Raw genomic sequence first — 26,290 nt, 5'->3', positions numbered from 1 at the left:
GTAGCAGGTTTCGGTGTGAAGGACAGCGTGATTTTCAAATTTTGATTTTATATTTAATATCTATTTAATTTTTTTCCTACTGTACATTTACTAAAATTTTTTAAACATACAAAATGTTTAAGTTGATGTTAAATACAAATAATACTGAATTTAAAAAATTAAGAATTATAGTTTTTAAAACGTAACTATAAAAGTGTGGCATTCTCAAATATATTGATTAAAATTTACACACACACACACACACACACACACACACACACACACAAATATCTGTTCAATTTTTAGTTATTTATTTTGGTTTGTCCAACTCAGAAATCACATACTTTAAGTGGCATTAAGATTTCATTGTTACTTTAATTTCAATGATATTTACAAAGCCAGTGAATCTATTTTACAATGTGGGAACAGGCCATGGTTACTGCTGAACACTAAATCTGAATGAGAATGTGACATAATCTTACTCTTGCATTATTCATGGAAAGGGAGGGGGTAGGAGGTGTAGCTGTAACACACAGTATATTTGAAAACTGGTGTGATTGCCCATCCCTCACCCAGGTTTTTCATCAACAGATGAGCCCACCTGTTTCCCTCCTTAATTTCTCTCTTTTCTTTCTTACCTTTTCTCTCACATTTTTTCTCACCCTCTTGCTGGTCTGCTCTCTGTCATTACATCCTGAGTTAATATAGGGTAGAAGAAAATGGAGAAGAGTAGGTGGTGACAGCATGTATGATATTGTGTATCTGCATTCAGGCTGTGACTGTGCCTACCATTCACACTTAATGCGGCAAGATTTTTCCTTTTTTTTGCACATGACATCGACGCAGAAGGGTACTGGCACTGTGGGTGAGAGAGAAAAAGAGAGAGAGTGAGAAAAAAATTATGAGACAGATGGAGAGAGAGCCATCGAGAGAGAGGGGGAGAGTGTGCCTGTATTTGCCTCAGACTGCGCAGTAATGCCTTTGCAGCTTCAGAACCCAGCCGCTCCTTTGTTTCAGTAAAACCTTTGTTTCTTTTCCACACTTTGGATGAGGGGATGCAGGCCATAAGGTGAGCAGCTTCACTTTCTATAATTTTCTGCTTTTTTACCCTTCTTGTTATCTATCCTCAGTTTCTGTTCATTTTCTAAATGGTTCTAGCAGCAATTTTAAGATGTACTGCAGCTGGGATTTACCCTCATTGTGTTGTAGCAGCAAGATTTCATTCTTCAGTGAACAAACAAATATAATTTGAGAATATATCAGTTGGTGATTAAAAGACACTAGCCTTCTATGAAATCAAAATGTCTTGTTTGGTTATGTGTTGTGAAGCATATCCAAATGTGTTTTTGTATTGTTCATGTCCTTCCCATTTTACAGAACATAAGCTCTCATTTTTGTAGAATGGTTTATCAAATAAGAAACATGGAGTTTTTATCCTGTATTGCTCATCTCTGAATTATCTGGCATCTTTCTATTCACAAGACAATGTTTGGAACATGTGTGTGCTGTCATATGACTGCTGTTCTATAAGGAATGGATCATCAGAGATTATTTATGCGAATGTGAGTGCTGCTGTATATCCTAGTATACAAGTCATGTGGTGGTATGGTATGACTCAATGTCTGTGGGGAAGGCTAGATTAATTTATTGGGGGGGTTCCCCTTCTTCACATGAATTATTAATAGATTACAGGCATGGGCGTCAATTTTAGCTAACAGTGTGTGTGTGTGTTGGGGGGGGGGGGGGGCAATAAACATAACATTTCGCCATACTTGCAGGGATATGTGTACAAAGAGAAAAGCCTAATATTATTCTTCAAAACTTGTTTACAATCAAGCCACCAACCTGATCATGATCATGCCTGCAAAATAATAAAGCTTAAAGCTTAATGTCAAGCGATATATTTTATTGAACAAAATTCGCTCAAGGACTACAGAGAAGGCCAGTTTGGACTACAGCCCTCTACCTTTCGGATGTATACGTTTTTGATTAACTTCCACCTACAGAAATATGCCAGCTAGGCTAAGCTGCTATCGAATCACAACACACTGTACTAGAAACACAATCAGAGCTCGTTACATATTTCTGAACACTGAAAAAAATGATTCATTCAATTTACTCAATTTTTTAAGGTAAGCGGTTGCAATCAATTTATTTAAGCTACATTTAAACAAAAACATTTCGTTGAACTTAATCAATTTTATTTAGTCACCCTAATATAAAAAATTCTTAAATTATTAGGGGTCAAGCACCGAAGGTGCTGTGACACCTATTGGAATTGTTAGTATTATTATTATTATTCTGCTTCTTCTTCTTCTTCTTCTTCTTAGCCATAGGCGTCTATGGCAGCCCTATGAACCGTACATAGGAAAATGATGAAATTTGGCACAGTTGTAGTGGTGGTCTTAAAAAGTCATGTGACCAAAAATGGGGTCTCTAGTACTAACTCTATAGCGCCACCAGCAGTGCAAATATTCAATGTTCAAATGTTTATAACTGCTGATCCGCTTGATCTATGAAAATTCTACTTAGTACCATGTGGACCATGAACTTGGGGCTCATGCCAAATTTGGTGACAGCGCCACCTATGGGTCATGAGATATGAAAAATGGCTTTTTTTGCCCATAACTACCGAATTGTTTGTCAGAAAATTATGATGTTGGTGTTTACGGATTCCTTGGCTCATGCCGAATCTATCTATGTGTATTATGTCGGGTTTGACCACACCACCTGTCTGCCATTTTGAAATTGATCATAAATTGTTATATCTTTTGAACTATTTGACATATTCGTGCAAAATTAGTCATGGAGCTTCGGCATGATGTCCTGAAGGTACCTGGGAAGTCAGAGTACAGCGCCACCTAGGGGTTATAAACTATAACAGTTCTTATAGAACTGCTTATATCTTCAGAATACTTTGTCTGATATACATTTTCTTTGTGACATTTTATTTACTGGTTTTTGCCGATCGCAACAATACCTTGTTTGTCATTTTCCATCATTCTGTTCATGTGTTATTGTTAGGCATATGGTAAATGATTTTTTCGCTACTCCTTTTGCAAATTTTGTTTATTTTATGCCAGGTTCTGCTAGTATAATGTTTGGAGCAATCCGCACAGACGTGACTGAACAGATTTTTCTGCTGCGTGTCAAATTTTTGAGAAATACCTCTGTAAAGCAGACCGTGCCTGTCATGCTGTCCCTTTGTCATATTAAAAAGAATCTGACAAAATTTGCCCATGTTGTTCATTATTGTACAAAATGTTCTTCACGAATTTAGTGCCATTTAAGTTATCTGATTGCCCTACACTTTGTATTTCTGTTTATTTTTGCTTTGTTGTGTTATTTCTGCACTTTCAGTGATTGGCATGTCAATGTTTGCAGCTTTGAAGCCTCTTTTCCACAGCCTTTCGACCCATGACTACTCAGTGGCGCATGCGGAAACTGCCGTGCTTTGGGAACCTGAGTTCATGGGTTCGAATCCCATGTGCAGTGGTTTTTTGTCTTAACTTTTTTTCTCACTTAAGTTTTGTGATTTTCATACTATACATTGTATTTCAGTTATTTGTGCTCTATGTTGTCATTTCTGCACTTTTGGTAATTGCTTGATATCAATGTTTACAGCTTTACATCTCTATTCTATAGCTTGGACACACCAACTCAGTGGTTTAATCGTTTGCTCAGTGGTGCATGCGGTTTGTGCCGTGCTTTGGGAATCTGAGGTTATGGGTTCGAATCCCAGCTCTTACTTTCACTTATTGACATTTGCTTTTGTGTTCCCTTTAACACGTTCTTCTCGACCTGTCTGGTTTTACACACGTGTTATATTTTTGCCATCTTTACTGTTGTCGTTCCGCACTGCGGTGGTTCTGCTCTGCATTTGCTTTGCTTCGGGTTTGGGCTCTGTATTGCACGCTTTCTGCGCTTTGTGAATTTGCTGCGTCGTGTGGTTTTTGCTGTGCTTTGGGTGCTCATTGCGCTGAAGGTGCTTGGCCCCGCAATTGCTGCTTGCAGCTATATTTTATTTATTTATGACTGATGAAAAATTATTATCTGGATTTACACATTTTTTTAAGGTAAGTGGTTGCAATCAATTTATTTTAGCTACATATAAATAAACACATTTCATTGACTAACTTTCAACATTTTAAGGAAGTTGTTTGCAATCACTAACCTTAAAAAACAATATATAAAAATGACCCTTAAATGGCTTTGCAAATACACCAAGTAGTAAGTTTAATGGTTTTTTTTAATGTCAGCAAATGTAGTGCATGTTCAATAACAATTTCTTTGTGTGTACAAGTGTTTAAAACAAGTGCTCACTGCACATTCACAAAATATAAAATAAAAAACCACAGGTGGAAAGAGGCCACATTGTTTGTGAATCAAGAAAACAAACATATTAAAACAGCACAAAAGTCAAAAACAGTAGTGCTGACTTCACACTTTGCACAATAATTAATAAAAAAAGTGTTACATCTTTACAAACAACAGCTATGAATCATTAAAAGCATTATTAAAATGTTTAAAACTACTAATTCCCAGGTCTTAAATGAAAAACAGAGTAGGCTGTGACATCTGGACTAACATTTCATGCTGAGAATGCACATACATGTCTGCTGCAAAATTTCAGTATTAAAACGTTTTTCAGTCCTTGAATTTTTTGGGGAGAGCTTTAGAATCCATCTGCATAATGAATTTTTAAAAATTCATAGTAGTATTTTAGTTCTTTTGGGTACGGCAAATTAAGCACATAGATTGTACCCAGCATCAATGCAGGGTTGTGCCACATATTTGAGCTGCTCAAGAATCATCACTCCATCAACGATTCCAATATCGTCATAGTCTCCAAGAACACCTTCTTTCTTTTTGATCACACATATGCCCATGGTGATGTTTTCCAGGTCTTTTAAGAAGTCATCTTGTTGACTATCCTACACTTAAATAAAAATAAGCTGTTATTAGAGATTGTTCTGATTATTAACACTTTGACAAGTCTACAGGCAAGGGTAATTACAAAAACTATGACACCCCTTTCCCCATATATTATACAGTGCCCTCCATAAATATTGGGACAGAGTGCACACTCTGAGTTTTATTTAGAGGTTATTCACAAATCTCAATTTGTCTTTAGGATTTAGGAAATACAGTCGTTTAAATGGGCCAAACGTAATGGGACAGGTGACTTAAAAGCTGTTTAATGGACATGAATTTTGTATTTGTTAAATAATTTCCTCATAAATGAAGCAAATGAAGTTTGGCATTTGGACACTGTGGCTGTGAACCCACATCAGGTACACAATTCATGTTCATAAAACAGCTTTTAAGCGAACTGTCCCATTACATTTGGATCTGAAATACACTTTTACATATATAATAACATATCCCAATATTTATGAAGGGCACTGCGTGTGTACATATATGTGTGTGTTTGTATAAGCAACTCCGAGAAAGCGAAAACACAGTGGAACTGCAGGTAAGCACTGCAGTTTTAAATTTGGACAATTGATAACGAATTTATTGTGACGTGAATATTAAAACACGTTATGAGATATCACCACTGATATTTTTATAATCAGCATGCAAAAAACATCTCTCTGACACAAAAAAAAGTTTATAGTAGGCTACTGACAAGAATAAAGTCTAATAATAGGCGTGTGTTCGTATCGCGTTAAGATTAAATGGGAAAGCAATAGTGACGTTACATAAATATGGTTTTATTAACTTTTACCTCGCGCAACACAAAACACACTAAATATAAATAAGAAAACAAGTAATAGTTTCATGACACCAAATACTACTGATTTGATCTCATTTCTGACCATTAAAAACAGACAGGGCCAACATCAGAGCAGCGGGGTGAGTGAACACTGACTTCCTAAGCAAACGTTCAAACAGGCGCTATCTTTACTAATCGACTGCATATTTGAATATTATACATGTATATTCTCGACTGAACTAAGCTTTAAATTACACCTTGTGACCAAGAAACTGTAATATTAAAGGTGCAGTGTGTAAATTTTACTGGCATCTAGTGGCGAGGTTGCGAATTGCAACCAAAGGTTCAGTCCACTGCTCACCTCTTGCTTTTGAAACACATAGAGTAGCTACGGTAGCCGCCACAAAGTAAAACAGTTTGTCCGTTAAGAGCTTCTGCAAAAACATGGCGGCACAAAATGGCGACTTCCATGTAAGGGGACCCTCGGTGTATGTAGATAAAAATGTCTCCTTCTAGGGTAATGAACACATAACGGTTCATTATGAAAGGTCTTTATACACCCCTGATAATACAGTTTTGTATATTATTTTGCATTTCTGTCAAGAGATCTTTCTAAAAATTACACACTGCACCTTTAAGAAACGGCTATTCTGTCCATCGAGTTATTATTATGAGATTCAAAGGAGCCGAGTGTTACCTGTCATTTTGGCCGCCCTCAAATCTGTGGCGGAAGGAAGTAGTTCCCAAACAAAGAGGCTTTTAAAATAACTCTGTTGTTGTTTTCTAGTTTTCGTTTTTCAAACTTGTGCCGTCGAACTTTTGTATAAAAGCAATTTCGCTCTCGGAGTCGTGTGGTATTTGTTTACGTTATATCGTAACGGCTGTGATTGTCTCGGGCTGGAGGAGCTCACTTATAAACAGCGTATTTTAAGTTTATAAAAATATTCAATGTAATAAAAGGTGCTGTATTACATGAAATATTACTTACTGTGAAAATAGACCGACTGAGCAAAACTCCAGGGCTGAAATATCCCAACTTCAGATCGACCGTAAACCTGACTGGAAACTTCTTGTAGCACCAGGGAAAAATGTGCATTTGTGCACATGCGCAAAGAACCAACCTATTTTTTTTTACTGAATTTAATTAATTGACATGACTTGGATTTAAAAGACATGCAATTTGCTGAAAACCTATTAATATATATTAATTAAAATCAAAAACTAGCTAAATTGAACTAGAAAATGCACTTCCAGAGGAACCGCAAAAGTGTGCTTGCTCTGGTGTGGTTTTTTAAATTGTGCATCCTCGCATTGGAGTCCCAAGTTCATGTACAAAGTTTGGTTTCAATACGTGAAAGCATGTACTAGTTTGTATATAATATACCAAAAATTCTTCTTTAGTACTTAAGATAATCTTAAAAACATAGGTGTCCTTTTAAGGTGTTATTTTTAGATTTCATGAATATGAACAGAAATGCATTTAACATACTATCTTGCATTTCAAAAATGTATACCAGTTGAAGTAAACTTGTACTAATCTTTCTTACAAAGGTGGGTTCAAATTTATTACAAGTGGTACCTTAATACATTTTTTAATTACATTTTAGCATATTTCATATGAATGTACTAAAGAACAAAAAATGTAGGCTATATTAAGTACAACATTAGTAAATGAAAATAGAGCACTTTAAGTAGATTATGGAATTGTACTTTTTAACTTGAGCTTACTGTACACATACAGTATTGCAGAACATTTAATGATGAAAGGGCAATAATACAGTGCTCTACGCCAGTGGTTCTCAAACTGGGGGCCGGGGCCCCCAGGGGGGCCACGAGATAGTGCCAGGGGGGCCCCAGTTTTATGACATTTCATAAAGTACATTAATTTATCATGAATTCTGTGTAATTAAAACAAAAAAAATAAGGCTATTAACCAACAGCACTAATTTGTATACTTTAATATGTTTTGTCTTTTCTTTTCTTTTTTATTCATGCTTTATCAGATACAGGCTTTAACAGTTCAAGTACCGAGAGCCTATCATGATCTGCAGCTACTCAGGATTGAATATTTAGGATAAGTGACATAATGCATCAGGAAATTACAGTTTTTATTTTAAGGAGGTGTCGTATTAAAATGTTACATTTTAGAACAAATTTGTTATAAAAAATTTGGGGGGCCGCGAAGGAATGCACCATATACAAGGGGGGCCGCACGCTGAAAAAGTTTGAGGACCACTGCGTCTACGCTAACCTTTTTCCCAAGGAGTACATGTGCTCCTAAAAATTAGGAGCACAGTGAAAAAAAAGATTAAACTGCTCAATTCATAAGGATATTCTATTCCCGCGCTATATGCAGATTTAATGTAGGCCAGAGTTCACGTCACCAAAAGCAACAGATATAAGCTGCATTTTATTGATCATTTTTAAAATAAGTGATAGGAGAGAGCGACGGCAGCACTGATAGCCTAATATCATTTCATTTCTTTACTATTAATGAATATGATTGTGTGTTGAGCATCTACAACAGGGCTATTCAATTAGTTTGTCATGGGGGCCAGAGATATATCAGTGATGATGACTACATTTTCCTACATTTAAACATACTCATGTTGTATTTTGAAACTGCATAACAACAAAATCAGTGCATTGTACAATAGTTTTTTTCTACAAACATATATTTTCAAACCGCATACAACAAAACTTGTGCATTGTAATATGACCAAGAAGGCTTTATCTACATCCAGACATGTTAGTATTTTGTGTTTTAAAACTGCATAGCAACATAAGTGCATTGTAAGATACCCGAGTAAGCTTTATTTTACATTTAAAGGGGTAAATAAGAGCCATATCACACTCATTGAGAATTTTACTTATTTAGTCACTTAAGTACACATAACCAAAAGTTTATAATATGGAACATAACATTGTTTTATGCTGTTTTTTGTCAAAGCGAATTATTTCACTACCTCTATTTAAACTACAACCGCCATCTTAATAAACATTAGGCTAGCTTCTAATAAGAGAAATTATACCTTTAGATTTTGCAAGAGCAGTAAAATCAGGTGTATGTATGTCAGCGCGATACACATACACTGTAAAAAATTAGCTGTAATTATGCAGCTGGTTGCCAGTAACTTACTGTAGAAGATAAAAACTGAAAATGTTTCATGTTCATTTAACTTGAAACAAACTGTTTGCAGTAAATAACATAAATGTAAAATCTACAGTAAGTTACTGGCAGCTAGTTGCCAGTAATACCCAGTAATACTGTAATTTCTACAGAAATATTTTACAGTGTACAGAGGTGCGGGTGCTGGGCTGTGAGCGATGGGCGATTAACTGTTACTCGTTTAAATTGCATTCTTGTGTGAGAACGATGACTCGCATAATATTTGAGCCTTTGTCTGCTTTGAACTTCTGAGAAACGCAAGGGTCTTTTTCTCTAGTTCACAAAATCGTTTCAATGCATTTGCTTTATTAAGACATCTAATGTCATTGTGGATCAGCAAGTGATCATTGAGCCGACATATCAGACAACAACTGTCGGAAAAGGTGGTGTTGTAAGCTGGAAATACAATAAAATAAAGTTAAAACAGCCATAGAGTCCATGGTCTCTTAATTCACTACTGTCAATCTTCGTATCTTGACGCGGGCGGACCAAAACGTGAATACGCGTGAAGGGGTGACTTGCGCTCTGCATCTCATGCTGTATGAAACAGATGCACGCGCATCAAGATTGCGACCCTGTCCTCTTGCATGCTTGGCTGTTGTTCAGTGTAATGAGAACAGCCCGTTACTCGCGCACTGTGCTCCTAAATTATTTTACAAGTTCGCACATAATTATTTTTAGGCGCAAATGCGAGTGAAATACTCGCACTGTAGAGCCCCGTAATTATGAAATGCATCTCTATTACATTAATTTCAGGAAGCCTCTAGTTCTTTCCTAAAGCTGACTGAAATGAGCCCAGGGGCCTGATGTATAAACGTTGCGTATGCACAAAATGGGCATAGAAATATCCGTACGCATTTTTCCACGCACATATCGGGATTTATAAAAAACAAACTTGTTGTAAATAAGTGGACACCGTACGGATGCTCTCCACTGTGCGTATGCACTCTTTTTGAGCGGAGTGAAAGAACACAAACTCTGTTCTTGTTTTTATACACATTTAGTTTTAATATTCCTGTTTCATTCATAAAGATGAGCACTCAAATTGCATCTAGGAGTCGTACCTGCCTATGAGTAGCAAATATTTAACAGATGAAAAGCATTGAAAAGACGAAGCCTCTACGGTGAATGGAGTGCCACACACATCTGTCATGAGCTACCCAGTCTCACAAAGTTTCGTGATATAGTCACGTATTTTTTTGATTCTTTTTTCGTGCTATTATCACGAAATTTCGTGTTTTTTCGTAGTCGTATAACGAATTCCTGTTTTCGTGTGATTATCACGTATTGGTTACTCGACTGTTTTTTCCTATTTTTAAACCATTGTCGCTTCGGTTTAGGGTTAGATTTGGTGCTTGCATTAGAATGTCACTTAATATATTGATCTATACTATTTTTCCTGATTTATTTTTTTATATGTCGCCTGGCGTTAGGGTTAGAGTTGGGTTTGGTTAGGGATGTCATTTTATGTAAATCTAACCCTAAACCGAAGCGACAATGGTAAGAAAATAAGACAAAACTGTCAAGTAACCAATACGTGATAATCACACGAAAACAGGAATTCGTTATACGACTACGAAAAAACACGAAATTTCGTGATAATAGCACGAAAAAAGAATCAAAAAAATACGTGACTATATAACGAAATTTCGTGAGACTGGGCTGAATATTGCAGTCTTAAGGCATTAAGTCGCGTTCAATGGTATAATTGATGCACTTGCCGCCTTAGAGAAAGACGAACATGACCCAAAACAATCTCCACCATCCGCTGGTCAAATCTCCCTCTGAGTTTGTTTTTCATTAAACATTTTATGAATATAATGACACGTGTCTGGCCATATGTGAAACCAGTATCAACTTTGATAATGCCAGTTTTTAAGCAGTGTTTTTATAATTTCATAAAAACCCATAAGGCAAAAAAAAAAATTCTCTGGCCAAAAGTATATTTTAAACATATGCTAAATAAGTTAATTTTCTAAAGTATATTTTTTAAGTTGAAACTATTTAATTTTAATCTTCTTAAAACTGTTTTGTTTACAAGTTCGTAACAAAGTTTTTCTTCCAATGTGACGTGAATATATTTCCTTGAATTCAAATATAGGGCTAAAAAACTGTTTTGTTTACAAGTTCGTAACAAAGTTTTTCTTCCAATGTGACGTGAATATATTTCCTTGAATTCAAATATAGGGCTAAATGTATGTTTTAATGCTTTAAAATGTATTTACTTGTGGAAAATATATTTTTGCAAGCATATTTCAAAATATATTTCAGCAAATATATATTTTGGCATTTTTTTAATGATTTTGAATTTAAAAATATATTTCTACAATATTTTCCTTGTGTTTTGTAACGTCAATCCATATTAAAATGATATGCATACCACATTATGCCCAGTAAAACTAAGGGTTGTACGCTCCATATAGGGTTGTTTCGGGGAGGAGATGGGTTTTATACATGAGGCCCCAGGTCATTACATTTCATTACGACGCCTCTGCTTGTAATAACTGTTTTTCTGAAATTTACGATAAAAGAAAATATTATTTCACTCAGTGATTGACAGCATAATGCAATCGATCTTGTTCCCGTTCAACAGTATAAGCATACGATTTAGATATATAGATTTCTTATCTGAAGATTATGTAAATGGCATATACGCAGTCTTTTGGCAAACTGTGTTTTTAAATGTGTCATAAATTTCTCAAAGTCATGACTGTTTAAATACACTTGGCGTCACATGCATGATTTAAGATAAAGTGACAGTTTTTCGCGTCAATTCACAATCATTTACACCAAACCATGCAGCTGTCATAGAGCCGACGCCAAACGATCACTGCTACGTGAGCGGATCCTACGCGTCTTTAAAAACGTCTCCGTTACGGATGTAACCCTCGTTCCCTGAAGGAGGGAACGGAGACGTCACGTCGTGACCGACGAATTGGGAACTCGCTTAGAGAGACCAATCTGCTTCAAATACTACTAAAACGCCAATGAACTTGGGATTGAGATATTTGCATAATGCTGGCGCCGCCCCGCCATGTGCCTTTATAAGCAGCAGGTGCAAACAGGGAAATTAGCTTCTTTTCACTGAGAAAGCCGGGAGAATGTGACCGGCCGACAGCAGGGAGCAGCACCTGTGGCGACGTGACGTGACGTCTCCGTTCCCTCCTTCAGGGAACGAGGGTTACATCCGTAACCGAGACGTTCCCTTTCAGTCGGTCACGTCGTGACCGATGAATTGGGAATCCCTACCAAAACGCCACTAGGGGCTGACCTCTTCCAGTGTCTGCAAAAAATGCTCCAAATTCCCTCAAGGAAATGGAGAATAGGATAAGGCAGAAAGGCCGGGCACTAGATGTTCCTTTAACCCCACAGAGTGCCAGCGACTGAGAAGCGCCCTACCTGAGCGGTATAGGAACACTGCGGAAGCCACCGCCCCTCTTAAGGGCTAATGGTGGACTAAATAAACAGTAATAAGGACAGCCGTGGCTGTGTAAGCAAAGCAGTGCTCTGCTAAGGGAAACGTGGGCTGGTAGGATAACCCCACGGAAAAATACTCACAAAGGAACCCGATGGGACACAATGTGGAGCCCTAGCCAAACACGTAGGTTCGTAAGAATACAGCTAGTGAAAGGCTGACAGCCAATGCTCCGCATCAAAGGCTGCCAAGGCAGCGGAGGAAGAGCAATTCAAACCATTATGCATTTTGCTCTGATGGCCTTCCATACTGAAAACTCAATTTGGAGCCTCAGTCGGAGGCTGCAAGCCGACTTGCGAGTCTGCTCTCCGTGCCCTCCCTGGTGAGGAAAGAACACGAGAGGATACAGGCTTGATACGAACACTGTAAAATCTAATGAACGTATTAGGTGTCCCCCAACCAGCAGCTCTACAGATGTCTGTTAGCGAGGAACCACGAGCAAGAGCCCAAGATGAGGCAACACTCCGTGTGGAGTGCGCTCTCAAATTAAAGGGGCAAGGAATACCCTGAAGATTGGTGGGAACTTTGGGCACGTAGCCTGGTCTGGGTCGCAATGTTACACTCGAGACAGCAGGGCCAAACTGAAGGCACGAATCGTCAACAGTGAATGTATGTAAATCCCCTATTCTCTTCACGGAGGCCAATGCTAGCAGGGTCAGAGCTTTCATTGATAAAAGCTTCAGACTCGCAGACTGCAAAGGCTCGAATGGCGGTCCTTGAAGTGCTTTCAGCACCATGGACAAGTCCCAGGGAGGAATAGAAGGAGGGCGCAAGGGGTTTAGCCTACGAGCACCTCTTAGAAATCTAATAACCAAATCATGCTGGCCAACTGATCTGCCGTTGATAAGTGAGTGATGAGCAGAAATAGCGGCGATATCAACTTTAATGGTGGAGGGTGACAGCCTACCGTCTAACCTATGTTGAAGATATGAAAGCACAACGTTAATAGGGCATTCTCTGGGGTCCTCGCGTTGCGAAGAGCACCAAGTGACGAAAAGGTTCCATTTAAGTGCGTAAGCCCGTCTCGTGGACGGAGCTCGTGCCACGTCGATGGTGTTAGATACCACCTGGGGTAAATCACTTAAACCTTCAACAACCAAACGTGGAGATCCCACAGGTCGGGGCGCAGGTGCCATAATGTGCCCCCTCCTTGAGAAAGAAGGTCGTACCTCAGGGGAATCCGGCAGGGAGGGGCTGTCGCGAGGAGCATTAGTTCCGGAAACCAATTCCTGGTCGTCCAAAATGGGGCGATCAGTAAAAGGCTTTCCTCGTCCTGCCTGACTGCACAGCGTCTGTGCTATTAGGCTCACTGGGGGGAATGCGTATTTGCGCATCCCCCGAGGCCAGCTGTGTGCCAACGCATATACGCCGAGGCTGCCCTCGGTTAGTGAATAAAATAGGCGACAATGGGTATCGTCAGGCGACGCAAATAGGTCTATCTGCGCACGACCGAACATCTTCCAAATCAGCTGGACCGTCTGGGGGTGGAGTCGCCATTCGCCGGGGCGCGCAGCTCGAGAAAGCGCGTCTGCCGCTGTATTGAGCGAGCCCGGGATGTAAATGGCACGAAGGGACCTTAGATGCTTCTGACTCCAAAGGAGGAGATGACGAGCGAGATGCGACAGGTGACGGGAGCGCAAACTTTTTTTCAATTCAATTTTATTTATATAGCGCTTTTCACAATACTCAATTGTTTCAAAGCAGCTTTACATTAATAGAAGCAGTAAAAGCACAGAAAAACGACAGATAGCACAACATAATACACAATAGCATAAGCAGTCAAATTTGCTGCGGCTATGACGCGACATTATGAGCGAGCGTATTACTAATGTAACGTCTAGGAGAAGAAGCTAAGTTAAGCCCAAGCAGGCTACCTCCCCGGGGTAAAAAACCCCCTAGGAGAAAAAAACAAAAACCCCGGGTTGTTTAGCCGAGGAAATAAAAATAAAAAGTCCTAGGAGGGAAAAACCCTTGGGAGATATACATGTATACACACACATATAAACGGATAAGGAGCTTAAGCGGAGATTAAGCAGAGATTAAGCGGATATTAAGCGGGTCCTGCCGGTGGTTGTTGGTCAGGCATCAGCTGGGCATCACATTGAAGGACGACCAGTAGATCAGAGGTGTGCCGACTTTCACATCTACCGGAACTGGGTCTGTTTGTCCCATTGTCCTCAGGGTCAATGGGACCCAGGGACGAGACCGGGAGAGAAAAACAAAATCATATTAGCGTAGGGGCCGTTCACATGTAATGCAAGTGTCACACAGTGATGTGGTTTAATCAGCTTAGTTTCAGACAGACTAACTATTGCGGCATAATTATATTATCCACAGTTGAGGATTTTTGCAAATTGGGGGCCCACTGCGACGGTATATATGGTAACTAAGGGTCACCTTCCGATTTTTAAGAGAAAATGAAACCTGTCGACCCGTTTGACTAAGGCCTGTAACCCCACTGTCGTCGTTAATGCAGGTTCAGTGGCAAACGGGTCTATATTGCATACTATTAACAAGATCACGAAATAACGCCAACATCGCAACCTGACCATACGTGCCTACCCGTTTGACTAAGGCCTGTATCCCCACTGTCGTCGTTAATGCAGGTTCAGTGGCAAACGGGTCTGTATGGCATAGTATTCGCAATATAAAGAAAGCGCCAAAATCACAACCCAACCATACGTGCCAACCCGTTTGACTAAGGCCAGAAGCCCCACTGTCGTCGTTAATGCAGGTTCAGTGGCAAACGGGTCTGTATGGCATACTATTCGCAATACAAAGAAAGCGCCAAAATCACAACCCAACCATACGTGCCAACCTGTTTGACTAAGGCTGGAGGCCCCACTGTCGTCGTTAATGCAGGTTCAGTGGCAAACGGGTTTGTATGGCATTCTATTCACAAGACACAGAAAGCGCCAAAATCACAACCCAACCATACGTGCCAACCCGTTTGACTAAGGCTGGAGGCCCCACTGTCGTCATTAATGCAGGTTCAGTGGCAAACGGGTTTGTATGGCATACTATTCACAAGAACACGAAAGTTCCAAAATCGCAATCCGACTATAGGTTAAGATAAGGTTTTTATTTATTTATTTGGTTGGTCTGTGTTATGACTGCGAGTGCTTTGTTCCGTACAGATAACTATTTCGAGTTAAGTACTTTTACTAGACAAATTATGCGAATGCTTTGTTGAAGAGAAAAGTTTTAAGTCTAGATTTAAAATTATCGACTGTGTCTGATTCTCGGACATCGGTTGGTAAATCATTCCAGAGCTTAGGGGCTAAGTAGGAAAATGACCTTACACTTTTAGACACTTTTGATAGTCTAGGGATAATCAAGAGACCAGAATTTTGCGACCGTAGTGTGCGTGATGGATTGTATTCTGATAATAATTCTCTAAGATATGAGGGTGCTAGGCCATTTAAAGCTGATTAGGTGATTAGTGATATTTTAAATTGTATGCGATATTTAACTGGTAGCCAGTGTAAAGATGCCAGAATTGGGCTTATGTGGTCATACTTTTTAGATCGAGTAAGTACCCTTGCGGAAGCGTTTTGAACTAGCTGAAGCTTGTTTACTTGATTTGCATGGCATCCCCCGAGTAGCGAGTTACAATAGTCTATTCTAGAGGTCATAAAAGCATGGATAAGCTTCTCTGCGTCAGATGTAGACAGTATATGGCGTATTTTCGAGATATTTCTAAGATGGAAGAATGCTGTGCGGCAGACAAAGGCGATAAGACTATCGAAGGATAAGTTGCTGTCGAACATCACACCTAAGTTCCTAACCGTGGAAGATGGCACCACAGTGCAGCCATCTATGTGCAACTTGTAATCTGACATATTATGTTTGTAGTGATTCGGTTCAATAATAAGTATCTCTGTCTTATTGGAGTTCAGCTTAAGAAAGTTATGTGCCATCCAGTCACTAACATCGCTAAGGCAATCTGTTAGCTTAGAAAACGTGTGTGTTTCGCTGGGATGTGAGGAGATGTAAAGCTGGGTATCATCCGCATAGCAGTGAAAACTTATGTTATGTTTCCTGATAATGTCTCCTAGAGGTAACATGTATAACGAGAACAGGATAGGACCTAAAACCGATCCCTGCGGTACACCGTATTTAACCAGGGAGTGATATGACTCTTCCTCGTTTACATAAACAAAGTGATAGCGATTGGTTAGATAAGACCTAAACCAGGCTAGCGCCTGACCACTGATACCAACATAGTTTTCTAGTCTATTGAGTAAGATTGTATGATCTATTGTGTCAAAGGCTGCACTAAGGTCTAATAATATAAGAATTGAGATTTCACCACGATCGGATGTTAATAGGAGGTCATTTGTACCTCTAAGCAACGCTGTCTCTGTGCTATGGTGGGGCCTGAATCCTGATTGGAACTTTTCATATGTACTATTATTTGTCAAGAATGTGCGTAACTGGCTTGCCACTACCTTTTCTAATATTTTCGAAAGAAAAGGGAGATTTGAGATTGGTCTAAAGTTATTAAGCTCTCCCTGATCAAGCTGTGGTTTTTTAATCAGCGGTTTAATAACTGCTAGTTTGAAAGCTGTTGGAACGTATCCTATTTCTAGCGATGAGTTAAAGATATTTAGAACCGGGGTTGACACTACAGGGAATACCTCTTTAAGCAGTTTTGTGGGAACGGGGTCTAATATACAGGATGATGATTTGGATGATGTAACTAGTCTAGAGAGCTCATCTATTGTAGTAGGTTTAAATGAATCAAGATGTTCGTATGGTAGTCTAGTGTTAAGTGAACTAACGGGTAGAGTGGTGGCTGCCTGGGTAGCTACGATGTTTTCCCTTATAGCCTTAATTTTGTTAGAAAAGAAGTTCATGAAGTCGTTACTTTTGTGTTGAAGTTTACTATTGGTTTCTGTTTGTTCTTTATTTCTAGTCAGTTTTGCAACGGTGCTGAAGAGGAAACGAGGGTTATTATGATTCTCATTTATAAGCTTGCTAAGATAGGTAGATTTGGCGGTTTTAATAGCCTGTCTGTATTGTTTAACACTCTCTTTCCATGCTGCACGCCATACCTCTAACTTTGTGCTTCTATAATTTCTTTCCATTTTCCTAGTTGCCTTTTTGAGTGCTGCGGTGTGATGATCATACCATGGAACTGGCGGTTTTTCTTTGATTCTCTTTTTTCGAATGGGAGCAACGGCATCCAATGTGTTAGAACAGACATTGTTTAGGTTTTCTATTACAATATCTAGATCGTCACAGTTATCTGCTACATGTTTAATTTGGGACAGGTCTGGAAGAGTGCTAATAAAGCTATCTTTAGTGGTGGAAATTATTGTTCTGGCTAATCTGTAGCATGTTGTGGATTGAGTGATCCTATCTAGAAGTACAGTGTATGACACAAGGTAATGGTCAGAAACTGCATCACTCTGAGGTGATATTTTGATGTCATTAATATTGAGCCCTTGTGACAGAATTAAGTCTAATGTGTGCTTACGAGTATGCGTTGGCCCTGTCACGTTTTGTCTAATATTGAGAGAATTTAGAACATCCATAAACGCACGTCCTAGTGCATCTTTTGGGTTATCCACATGAATATTAAAATCACCAACGATAAGAGCTTTATCTACAGTGACTACAAGCTCAGAACCCCCTTGACGGTTGATATACGCAGCGGTCGCAGTGTTGTCAGAGCGTACTAGTACATCCTTCCCTCGCAGCTCCGTAGCGAAGCGTACAAGTCCCAGATATTCAGCCCACAACTCGCGGCAATTGATATGCCAATGCAACTGGGGTGCTGTCCACACCCCCGAAGCTGTAAGCTCGTCGCACGTGGCTCCCCAGCCCGTGTTGGACGCATCTGTGTGGACAACAGCACGCCGAGAGGCCTGTCTCATGGGCACACCGGCCCTGAGAAATGCGGGGTCTGACCACGGGGGGAATGTTAGGTCGACACGCAGGTGTAATGGTTACACTCGGGACTCGATCGTGAAGCCAACGCTAAAGCGGTCTCATATGGAGCAGCCCGAGCGGTGTCACGGCCGTTGCTGCTGCCATATGCCCCAGGAGCTTCTGAAATTGTTTCAGCGGGACCGCATTCTTCCCTCGGAATGAACCGAGGCAAGTCAGAATTGATTGGACGCGCTCTTCTGTCAAACGCGCCGATAAATCGATCGAGTCCAGTTCCATACAGAGAAAAGAGATCCTCTGCGTGGGGCAGAGTTTGCTCTTTTCCCAGTTGACCCGAAGACCCAAACGGGCGAGATGCCGAAGCGTTAGATCTCTGTGCTCGCACAGCGTCCGCCGAGAATGCGCTATTATAAGCCAATCGTCGAGGTAAGCCAATATGCAAACACCGCTCTCTCTGAGGGGCTTTAACGCCGCCTCCACTACTTTCGTGAACACACGGGGAGAGAGAGACAGCCTGAACGGTAAAACTTTGTACTGATATGCCCGACCTTCGAACGCAAACCTGAGAAACGGTCTGTGACGAGGGAGAATGGACACATGAAAGTACGCGTCTTTCAGGTCTATTGCTGCAAACCAATCTTGGGGGCGTATTGAATTGAATATTTGCTTCGGTGTAATCATCCTGAAAGACCTCTTCTGAAGAGATCCGTTCAGGATGCCCAAATCCAAGATCGGTCATAACCCGCCGCCTTTCTTGGGTACTATGAAATACGGGCTGTAGAGACCCGACTTCATCTCGGTAAGAGGGACCGGCTCGATTGCGTCCTTCGCCAGCAGGACTTCGACCTCTGCACGCAGTACATGTGCATCGGATGCTTTCACCGTGGTGAAACGTACGCCCGAAAATTTGGGTGTGTGCCGGTTGAATTGAATTTCGTAACCGAGGCGGATCGTGCGTAAAACCCAACGAGACGGGCTGAGAAGTTCCCCCTCCGTGGCCTGGAAGATGTTCTAGCGGGGGGGGGGCAGAGGCAGCCACCGGAGGGCGCCCCCAGCGAGGAGCAGACGGGGCAGCCGGCGTTGGAGGGCGAGATGCAGGTCGCTTGCGCCGGGGCATGATCTGAGCGATCGCCTCCGTCTGCTTCTGGGCGGCGGAGAACTGCTGGGTGAAAGACTCCACCGACTCACCAAAAAGGCCAGCCTGGGACACTGGAGCATCCAAAAACTTATTCTTCTCCGCATCCGACATGTCCGCCAGACCACCATCGTGGACATTGCACGACCAATTGCCTGCGCTGTGACCTTCGTAGCGCGGAGAGCCAGATCAGTGGCAGCCCGGAGCTCCGATAGGACAGGCGAGTCGTGTCCTTCCTCGTGCAGATCTCTCAAGGCCTTCGCTTGGTGGACCTGCAGCAACGCCATAGCATGCATGGCTGAAGCCGCCTCTCCACATGCCTGGTGGGCAGCACCCGTTAAACCGGAGGACTGTCTGCAAGCACGGGAGGGGAGGGTTGGGCGGTCCTTCCAGGAGGGAGCGGTGGCCGGACACAGCTGCATCGCGACCGCACGCGCCACGGGAGGGATCCCCGTATAACCCTTAGCGGCTCCGCTGGTGAGGGAGGTGAGGGGGAAGGGCTGAAACAGCCGTAATCGGGTTGAAAACGGCGACTTTCGGGTTCTAGTCAACTCCTCGTGCACCTCGGGGAAGAATGGCACCGGCGGAGAGGGTTGTAAAACCCTGGCAGCTCCAAAGAACCAATCATCCAGGCGGGACGGTTCGGGCTGAGGGGGGTTAACCCACTCTAACCCTACGGTCTCCGCCGCTCGAGCGAGCATGGCCACCATCTCTGGATCGAACTCCGGCGTCCCAACCCGACCGGAGGGAGGAAGGGCATCGGGGTCCACGTCAGGGGGAGGGGGCCCACCCTCGGATGCTGCAATCTCCGTGGATCCGGAGGGAGGCACAACAGATTCTACAGACATTGTAGAACAGGACGCTGAAGTCTCCATTGGCAAATCTACCGGCTGTGGATGAGGAGGCTGAGAGCTGGAGGACGAATCCCCCGACCGGTTCAGCACAGTGATGCAAAGATCATCCTTTGAGAGATTCACAGCCGCGCCGTGGCGGCGTTCAGCACTCGCAGGACGCGGGTTGCGTTTTTCCTGGAGGAAAGACAACCGTCTCCGCAAATCCACAAGGGACATGTTCTCGCAGTGAGAACACTTACCCCCAGCAAACGCTGCCTCCGCGTGCTCGATGCCCAAGCATGAGAGACAACGCTCGTGACCGTCCTTCGGACCCATGTACTTTCCGCACCCAAGATCGCACGGACGAAAAGCCATCCTGAAAAGGACGCTGATCTCCGGTGTTGTGTAAGATGCAAATTATCCAACCTTTATAAACCAAATAATACACCAAATTTTATATATATTTCTTCTGAGCAATGTAAACTTGTGGTTTGTTATTTTATACTCATTTTACTATGTTAAACTCTTTATGTTACTTAATACGCCTAGGGTTGCTTTGATGTAAAGCATTATAATCATTGAGATAGGAGTATATGCATGACAGCTCTTAAATTGCATGTTTAACAAAGTGACACATATATGGTTTGGATTTACTAGTTTATTAAGAGTAGAGAGATTGATGCATGTATTAGATAGAACAAAGCTTAAGGGGATACATTACAGTTTAAAGCATGATTTAAAGACCTGTCTTCGTGGGAGAAAGCGCAGAGGAGTTCGGAGAAGAACGACAATTTGTCTTCGTCATATATTTAAGATATTAGGGGACTTTCCCAGTAGACGTAAGGATCAAAGGCGTGCCATGAGGCCCTGAATATGATTCCTGGAATTCGGACGCGAGACCGTGCCTATAAATTGATGCTGGTGCAGAGCTTAGGCAGATCTGGAGACCGCGCAGCATCCAGCATCTCCGTTGTCTGACAGCCTGAAATCTTGTGTGCTCTAGACTTAGTACTTTTTAGACTTTGCATTTTTGTATTATTACCTTTAGTTAACTTGGTATTTTTATTTCTTTTCTCTTTGAATTCGGCAAAACTTGTAATCGCAACTAGCTAAATTGTATTAATAAATTTTATAAAAGACAAGAAGAAGTGTGCTTGCGTGAATTAAGCTCAAATAATCAACCACGGGGAAGTCTTCTGACAATTATGTGAGTATAATCTAATCTGTCGAATTCTACCTTATTTAATAATGTGGGATTGGTATACTTAGGGAAGTAATTGTTAGATTTGACTGTCCTTGCCTACCCTGAATAGAAAGAATAGGCAAAAGGTACAAATTTTCGTACCATAAAACATGGTGCCCAACGACGGGGCACGATATGTCCTTGATTTCCTTGAGTTACCTTGCCTAGGGAAGAGTTAAAATAATAATTTAATGATAATTAAAATCCCGTGAGACCTCAAAGAATAGTTCGAAACGAACTATTATACGACCCAGAAAGGGTTGGTGCGCGCGCACAACTTTATATAAACCGCCAGAAAGGAGGTTTATTAGGGCTCGTTAACGTACGGTGGCGTTAAGCTGTCAGGAAGGGCCCTTCTTAAAATGACAGAAAGAGCTCAGACCCGTATTCTCGTGTACACAAGAAGCGATCCTCGTGTACGTGAACGAGAGGGTGCCGCTGAAAATGCTGAAACCTCAGTCCGAGTGAAGGGAGCTGAGGAAATAGCGCTATGACTCTCGTTTAAAGATACATTAGGGGGTATGACGTTCTCAGAAGCCAAAATAGGCTTAGCTGTAGTACGATGGGCACAAACACTAAAGAGGAATAAAAATAGTGGCGTACTTATACAGTGAATGAATTTAGATGTCGAGTTTATTTTGTCAACAGTGAAAGAAGTTGACTTAGGGACCAGTGAATATGGATCGCGTTAAAATGTACCAACAAGAAATAATACATTTCGAAGTTGAGAGAGAGATCCCACCAGAACTTGGAAAAACAGAAAAGCCTGAGAAATAGGCTACAAACTTAAAATAGGCTACACAAAAGTGATAATACACGACCACGATGGTCTAAAAGACACTAGCGAAGGCATGTTAGTCTTAAACGGCAACGAACGAATGATTACGGGAGTCAGAACAGCAAGTGTGATATTTGACAAATTAGCAGAGGACGCATTGAAAGAGATTCAGACCTCTCGCGAAAATCTGGGTAGACAAAGCCCTGGCTGCGCGGGTAAATCGCCATTAGAAGACAAGTTAAAGTAACACATTTAACTCTAATGGGAATTAGACAATATAAACATTAAATAACGAATGTAATTAGAGGAATGACTACAGGAATAAATTAAAATTTAGACAAAGGACCTTTGACTTTAAATCTAGTAATGAATAACAAAAACATAGAAGAGTTTGAACGTATTCTTAATGCGATGAAAAGTGAGGGCGATTTCGAGGTGAGAATTCCAGCTGCCTCAGCCTCTGCAATAAAAGAGACAAAAGGTCAGGAAATGCTAAATAAAATTGAAAGCTCAGACGGAGAAGAAATAAATGAAACATCATACTCTTAAAGTCTAACTTCAGACAGTAAGCCTGAAGGTAAAAGAAAGAAAGAAGCACGATTGCGACAGAAAGATAGCGGAGCGATCTCGTTATTAAAGGTGAGTCATTTAATTTAGAATGACTGGCCATTAATGGAATTGAGAGGTGTATGATTTAAAAAAAAAAACCTTTTCTGAAAAACAAAGCAGAAGTTTAGTCCAAAAAATATATATATTTTTTTTATAAAATAAATATTCCTGAACGTGAACTCACTTATGGACAAGTGAGAACATGCATATCAGCATCGACACCATCAGCCTTGCAAATAGTGAAGCACGACGGATGGAGTAAATCCGCAAAAAACGGCGTTATTTCAGGAAGGATACGATTATTCAAGGAAAATAATTAAAAAGCATTAAAGGCGTTGTAAAAACATTGAGAACCGAAGTGAAACAGTTACGAGAGGAAGTAAAAAATGAATAAATAAATAAATGCTCAAAAGGCAATAGCACCAATGGGGAAATTAGACATTTCCGACAATTGGGTAAGTGAAAAAGAGCCACAGACCAAACCATATGATAAAGTAGGTCGATATTCTCCGGAATTATTGTGTACACCGTTTAGACAATTAGAATTTGAAACTCAGCGTATAGGTAAAGTCAAGCAGACTGAGATATAATTTAAATAGCTGGAATTACAATTGACGGAGGCAGTTCATAAGCAAATAAGGGTTAGGAAAACGTAGAAAATCACAGTGGGTTTATATTTAAAGCGAAAAAAAATGCTGACTTACCAAGAGAGGCAATTACGAGATTGGTACATCCATGCACGGGTCATGCAATCTCAGCCGAGGCAACAGAAAAAGTTTAACAGGAACAGAAGACCAGTACTCACACTTTAAAGGTAGCTTAATACGCGCGGTAAAAGACAAGGTGCCTCTCACCTCAGGATGAAATTCCTATGTCAGACAAAGTAAGACTTTTACGAGATGTAGGAAGAGGAATACAAGGACGATATCAATTAATTACAATCCTGAAAAATGTGACTAACAAACCAATAGAATAACAATTGGCTGAGTACGTGTCATGACACAGGTGGAGTGACAGGACGCAAACGCAGAGTTCAAAATATAAATAACATTTAATGATAAAATAGGAAACCAAAAACACGAGGAGTAAAATGACGAACAGGTAGCAAACACAGGAACATCCAAAATGTGACACGGGGAACAGACAGGGTAGTAATGACAATGATCCAGCAGTGAGCAAACAGAAGACAGAGGTATATATATACACACAGACTAAATGACAAACAGGTGTGATGAGGCAGGTAATTAATCAATAAATGTCCAGGTGATAACAATCGGAACAGAGACAAGACATGACACGGATTAACCGTGACATTACCCTCCCCTCTACGAGTGGCTACCAGACACTCACATAAAACAACAAAAACAAAGTCTGGTAGCGAGAGTCCAAGGGAGGGGTGGAGGGCTTGGGGACCCTGGCGAAGCCGGCAGCCGCCGGGATGAGACCAACAGGACGGTTGGCCGGACTGCGCCAGGAGAACCGGAGCGATCGCTCCGAGAACCGAGGCAGACGAATTACCCCCCTTCTGGGAATCGTCGACGATCAGATGCCCCCGGAAATCATCTCCCATCCCCTCGCGGAAACGGAGACCCTCGGTAGCCACCCCGGGGAAATGATCGGGCGTGGTCCGTTCCGGATCCCCCTGCGAGCAGGATGGTGGTCCTCCGAGGGACCGTTGACGACGACTCAACCGTTGGGGGACCGCCTGGGCCGATCCTCCTCCCGCAGGAGCGAGCGATCGCTCACGGTGGTCCCCAAGAGACATCGGGGCTGATGGGGAATGAACCCCGATGTCACTACTCCCCCTCGACGAAACTCCTGGGGGAGCCGCCCTCCGTGAACCTGCTGCGTCCAGTTTGGCTGGATCATTCTGTCACGACAGGGTTGGAGAGACAGGACGCAAACGCAAGGTTCAAAATTAAATAACATTTAATAATAAAAACACGAGGGCAGACATGGTGAAGGCAGGAACACAGGAACATGAACACAGGAACATTAACACAGGAACAGACAGGGTATCAATGACAATGATCCAGCCGTGAGCAAACGGAAGACAGAGGTATATATACACACACAGACTAAATGACAAACAGGTGTGATGAGGCAGGTAATTAATCAATGAATGTCCAGGTGATAACAATCGGAACAGAGACAAGACATGACACGGATTAACCGTGACAGTACGACTTAACTTCAAAACGTGAAAACAGTGAGGAAAAAGGAGCCAAATAGGCGTTTCAATATAAGTAAAGCAAAAGCGGATAAAACCGAAAATAATACAATGACAAATAGGGCGTATAATGCTCGATTTCAAAAAGAGAGACCATTTTAAAACAAGTACACCTAAAGTACCATTTTGAAGCAAAAGAGGCTGGGAGCGAAGTAAATATGGAACAGAAAGTGAAAGAGATTCGTATCCAACACGCAAAAATCTAATTATGTCCTGGAGGAAAGAGCAAAGAACGAAGTGCCTGAAAAGCGAATGCAGTTTCAGTTTCCTAAGCGCAGAATAGAAAACACAAAACTCAAAAAGGTGAGAAGAAATCAAGCAATGAATGATAATGTAACGGACTCAGAGACCGAAGCAGATCTTAAAACGCATAATTATCAGAGACCGATAAAGACGTCGGAATGACTAAGAGAAAAATGCTTTGTTAAAACAGAATGTCTGTGATAGAAATGTAATAAAAATTTACATATTAAAATATAAGGAATTGATTTTCTAGTTAATTCTGGAGCACTGATATCAATTACAACACCACCACTAAAAGAAAAAAAGCAGCTACTTAACTGGACAAACGGTGTAATAAATGCACGTAATAGGCAGCATTAAGCGAGTGAAAGAAATGCAAATTTCTTTTGGGGATAGACTCAGCAAAAAGGTCAACATCGCTAATAGAGGCGAGCCAGAAAGAAAAAGAAAGCGCTTTCAGTTAACAATAAATTATTGTATATTTCTGCAAGTATTTAAAAAGCTCAGTGGTATTTCAGAGCGTAATGATGGATATATATTAAGACGTACCGGTAGAAATGTATATCGTTGACGTCCTAATAATATATGACAATGAGAAACAACAAATTTAAATAATTTAACAAACGCTGAAGAAACTAGCCGATTCAGGTTTAAATATAAAAATTAATTAAAGCGAATTAATGATGGAGATGGTTGAATTTCTGTGATTTTGCATCTCAGCAGACAACTGTGGAATTACGCAAATGAGCGCATTACCGTCATAAAGACTCCGAACACCGTAAGACACGTTCGAAAAATAATGGGTTGGTAAATTATGTAAAGGATATAGATCCAAAATTTAGCCAAATGGCAAAGCCAATGTATGCCACCATAAAAGAAAACAAATTGCAAGGGGCGCAAGAGGCCGATGATACGTTACGCAGCCCACAGACGGCAATTTATTTTAGACTCAGGCCAACTAGAAGTGAAAACAGATGAAAAA

The 26,290-nt window shown here is 41.1% G+C and overlaps 1 protein-coding gene across 4 annotated transcripts in view; it reads left to right on the top strand.

The window, feature by feature from the left end:
* Positions 1–592: 592 nt before the first annotated feature.
* Positions 593–26,290, top strand: part of LOC141350397 (brain-enriched guanylate kinase-associated protein) — a 169,468-nt gene continuing 143,770 nt past the window's right edge. The window contains exon 1 of one of the 4 annotated variants that reach the window (XM_073855487.1): positions 593–1,048. In XM_073855487.1, coding sequence (XP_073711588.1) covers positions 1,035–1,048 — 14 coding nt within the window. In that variant the 5' untranslated portion in view covers positions 593–1,034. The remainder of the gene's footprint in view (positions 1,049–26,290) is intronic. The other 3 variants (XM_073855486.1, XM_073855485.1, XM_073855483.1) reach the window with 3 other exon arrangements.

The sequence above is a fragment of the Misgurnus anguillicaudatus genome, chromosome 18 (assembly GCF_027580225.2).
Source record: "Misgurnus anguillicaudatus chromosome 18, ASM2758022v2, whole genome shotgun sequence".
NCBI lineage: Eukaryota > Metazoa > Chordata > Actinopteri > Cypriniformes > Cobitidae > Misgurnus > Misgurnus anguillicaudatus.
Note: the sequence above shows the minus strand (reverse complement) of the source record. Positions and strands in the feature narration are given on the sequence as shown.